Below are 4,083 nucleotides of genomic sequence, written 5' to 3'. Positions count from 1 at the left end.
TCTGCTAATCTCCTGACAGAACCTCTGGAAAGAGGCCTAATCACGTCCTTGATCTCCTCCAGAAGCACTATGGTAATGCTGCAATCATGCGACGATGCAACAGCTTGCATCTTGATTATGTTACTATTAATCCCCACTTGTACGCACACTGATTGTACTATCATGAGCGTAATTATTTTACACGAGCCGGTGCGATTTCTCTTGCTCACATGACCCTAACGTAATGCAATCTCACCTGGGAACCTGGAGCAGCCAGCGATTTAGGCAGTTGATTACTCCGGCAGTGCATCCCCAGTGCCTTGTCAAGGGTCAAGGGCCGCCATGGAAACTCGCCACAGGATCTCCAAAGGAGATCCACCCCACGCGCACCAGCTCATCATTGTCGCCCGCCCCCTCCCATCATCCCCGGTTAACCATCGCTCCGATCCCCCTATTTATACCCGCGCACCTGCGCATCATTTGCTCATCACCACCGCCGGCGAGCTCTCTCCTTCCTCTCGACCTTCCTAGTTCCTACACACGGACAGACAGAGCTCAGCTAGTTAGTTCAATATAATGGCGCCTCAGAGCCTGGATCTTGGCCTGAGCCTTGGCCTGGGCCTCGTTTCCCGGCCCTCACAGCCGAGCTTCTGGTACTCCGGCGGCAATGTGGCGGCGGACCAAGAAGTGGGCCCGACTCCGACCGCGGCGGCGGTGGAGGAGAGGAGGTGTTCGCCAGGCAGCCCGGCCTCGAGCGGCAGCGGCAGCGGGCTGAAGCGCGGCGCCGAGAGGTCCGCCGGCAGCGGCGACGAGGACCAGGACGACGACGGCGGCAACGCGCGCAAGAAGCTCCGGCTGTCCAAGGACCAGGCGGCCGTCCTCGAGGAGTGCTTCAAGACGCACCACACCCTCACTCCGGTACGTGTCTCGCCTCATTGCACGCAACGCAACACGGTCGATCACACCACATGGATGATTCTTGGAGATCGAGGATGGGGAAAATGACATGGATTTCTTTTGTGTTTGCAGAAGCAGAAGCTGGCGCTGGCCAACAGCCTCGGGCTGCGCCCGCGGCAGGTGGAGGTGTGGTTCCAGAACCGTCGGGCCCGCACCAAGCTGAAGCAGACGGAGGTGGACTGCGAGTACATGAAGCGCTGGTGCGAGCAGCTCGCCGAGCAGAACCGCCGCCTCGAGAAGGAGGTGGCCGAGCTCAGGGCGCTCAAGGCCACACCGCCGGCGCATAACGGCGCCGCGGCGGGGCCCCTCACCACCCTAACCATGTGCCTCTCCTGCAAGCGCGTCGCGTCGACGTCGTCTGCCTCGGCGTGCACCGTGCCCAGCTTCTCCGCCAATGCCGGCATCGGCATGCCAATGCCATCGCCCGTGGCGCAGCCCGAACACCGGCAGTTCTTCTGCGGGTTCCGAGACACCGGAGCGGCGTACGGCGGCCCCGCCGGGCTAACGAAGGTGGTCAAGGCGGCCAGATAGAACGAGCAATCTCTGTGACGCCACCGTGCTCAGCATGCCAAGCAAGCTAACAAAAAAAATGGCGGCATTGTCACGACTCACAAATTTAAGCAAGTGTAGCAGAAAGTTTAATCCTTTCCCTTCTCTGTCTCTGAGGGAAATTCAAGTTAATTAGTTTTAACAATCTAGGATCGGTCAATCGACGAGTTCCAGCGGGGATGAATGTATCCATGTGAAAAGTTGATGAAATAACATTAGAAACTAATTCGTACCAACATGTTGAGTAAAAGTACACCAACATGTTGAGTAAATTTCCAATTTCCTTCCCTGTCTTGCATAGTTGTTGCAGTGGGCAGCGTCGATCGAGGGTTGGTGTATTATTACTAGTACTTGGCTTGGTTTGTCTGATGTATCAACAACATGTTGAGTGATTTTCTAATTTTCTACCCTGTCCTGCATAGATGTTGCCGCGTAGAGATCAGGAGTTGGTGTATTATTACTTGACTTGGGTTTTTCTGGAGTATCATCTACTCAATTTTGAGCTGCCCGACAAGTTGCATCTTAAAGGTGACTTCTGCTTTAGTTTGGCCATCTAGCAAAAGAAGTCATGCTATTAGTATACCATTTCACTTGCCTATCTTACGGGCAAATTTTCCAAGTCCAAGTAACATGTTAGGTGCATGGTCTCCTCATGTTGGTTGTTCAGGTATTTCATCTTGTCGTTTCTATCTGTTTGAGCTTTTATATTGGCCTCCGGAGTTGCAACCGGAAGATCCACATATCCCGACCTTAAGAAAAAGCTCACATGAGTCACAAGGTCGAACCAACGTGATCTAGAGGTCGCCAAAGGACCAAAATGCAAAGGAAAGCCGTCGCCGCCGCTCACCGACAAATGTTGAGGACACTGACCTCACCAGCATCAGAGGCTGGCAAAGATCTACGCCAACAAGCAATCAGCATTCTCGTAGATGACATCGTCGAGATTGGGAGGCTTGAGGAATATGGTCAGATCGGTGCGTAGCCACCAAACAAATTGTCACCGTCTAACTCTACTTATAGCCGGAAGCAGGGAAAATAGACCTACATAGGGTATATCATGATCTCCCCGCACTCCCACTCTGACAGAACCAATGGAGGAGGGGAATGGCTTATCAGTAGAGGAGAATTGGCGGCATGGTAGGAACGCTCGGAAAATCGCCTCTATAGAGTTTGATGAGGAGATAGATATATTTTTTCTTGCTATCCATTTACAAATTCCTATGGTGCTTGAGGTGTAGGTTTACTAGAACCAGTTGAGGTGAGTGGTCTTAAAGAACTCTTTGTGTTGTAGGAGTGCAGGGGAATTCTCATAAGAAAAGAATGATTTCAAAGGGATTTGAGTTTTCCTTACACATCCAGAATAGCCAAGTATAACTGGTGACTAACATGATTGTGCCGACAATGATTAAAAAATAGCAAGCTTTAATCTGTGCCTAGCTTGGTTGTTGAAGAACCTCCTCGTCTGTGTGGTGTCATGAGATGGTTAGTGCGGATGTGGTCACTATTGTAGTTTGCATATTGCAGATCTGATCACTTTAGGTTTTATTTTCTTTTTTTACTCGCATATGCATAGTTATGGTCTTATATGACTTTGATATTTAACGATGTATTTTTTTGTGTGCCTGCATTGGTGTTGACTATGTGCATCTTAACTCTGCAAAGGCCAGATGTGTACCCATTGTGTTTATATCTTTCCAATGCTCCATTTTGAGCCAATAAAGTTCACCATTTGTCGTAAAAAAAGTATCCACACCTAGGGCGATGACGGCGGCGCGCCTTCAGCTTGCTTCAATGCTTATAGTTGTCACTATGTGTTCTACGATTTTTGATCTAATTTTTATTATTTCTGATGCTCGTTGTACTGTCATGATTGGAGATGAATGGATCAAAAGTTTCTCGCAAAAAAAAGCTTGTAATTCCACTATTTCAAATTAATTGAATTCTTATTTTTGTCAAAATAGGGTTAGTAACAGAAAAAGGCAATACCCGCATCTAGAATATAAAAGATACTCCCTCCGTTCCAAAATAGATGACTCAACTTTGTACTAACTTTAGTACAAAGTTGGGTCATCTATTTTGGAACGGAGGGAGTATTTGACAATGAATTTGATATTGATATAATGCGGCCATCAGAAAGCACACGACGACAGGCTGAAGTGCACGAACGCACGAGCGTGACTGACGAATCAGATGCCAGCCGGGGGCGCGACCGCACGAGCACACACATGCAACGTCGACGACGAAAGTGCCCGGAAAACGACGATTAAAGGGCGTCATTGAACGGCGCCTAGATACAAAACTACTACTAGTAGTGGTATATTGATTGATACTAATTTCTTCCACTAGTGGTCGCTAGAGTGGTTGACATGCAAGTTCTGCGACTTCGTTCACCTACTTGTAAACTCTGGAAGTTGCTTATAGGGCACTAGGGCTAGAAAAAGTTTGGGATAAGGAAATAAAGACTGCCTATTTATCTGGTACCGGAAGCGAAAAACGGCGTCACTCGATCTCAAACCGTTAGATCACCATTTGACGGCCGTGATCGGGTGTCCACTGTTCATCTGCAGTCCTCCTTTGTCCTTCCTGGGCACAACCTCC

The 4,083-nt window shown here is 49.3% G+C and overlaps 1 protein-coding gene across 1 annotated transcript; it reads left to right on the top strand.

Moving 5' to 3' along the window:
- The first annotated feature begins 311 nt into the window (after positions 1-311).
- LOC119287850 (homeobox-leucine zipper protein HOX28-like) lies at positions 312-1,630 on the top strand. Its single transcript, XM_037567481.1, has 2 exons — positions 312-897; positions 1,009-1,630. The coding sequence occupies exons 1-2, from the start codon at positions 556-558 to the stop codon at positions 1,465-1,467; spliced, it is 801 nt and encodes a 266-aa protein (XP_037423378.1). The 5' UTR covers positions 312-555; the 3' UTR covers positions 1,468-1,630.
- Positions 1,631-4,083: the final 2,453 nt, after the last annotated feature.

The sequence above is a fragment of the Triticum dicoccoides genome, chromosome 4A (genome assembly GCF_002162155.2).
Source record: "Triticum dicoccoides isolate Atlit2015 ecotype Zavitan chromosome 4A, WEW_v2.0, whole genome shotgun sequence".
NCBI classification, from domain to species: domain Eukaryota; kingdom Viridiplantae; phylum Streptophyta; class Magnoliopsida; order Poales; family Poaceae; genus Triticum; species Triticum dicoccoides.
Note: the sequence above shows the minus strand (reverse complement) of the source record. Positions and strands in the feature narration are given on the sequence as shown.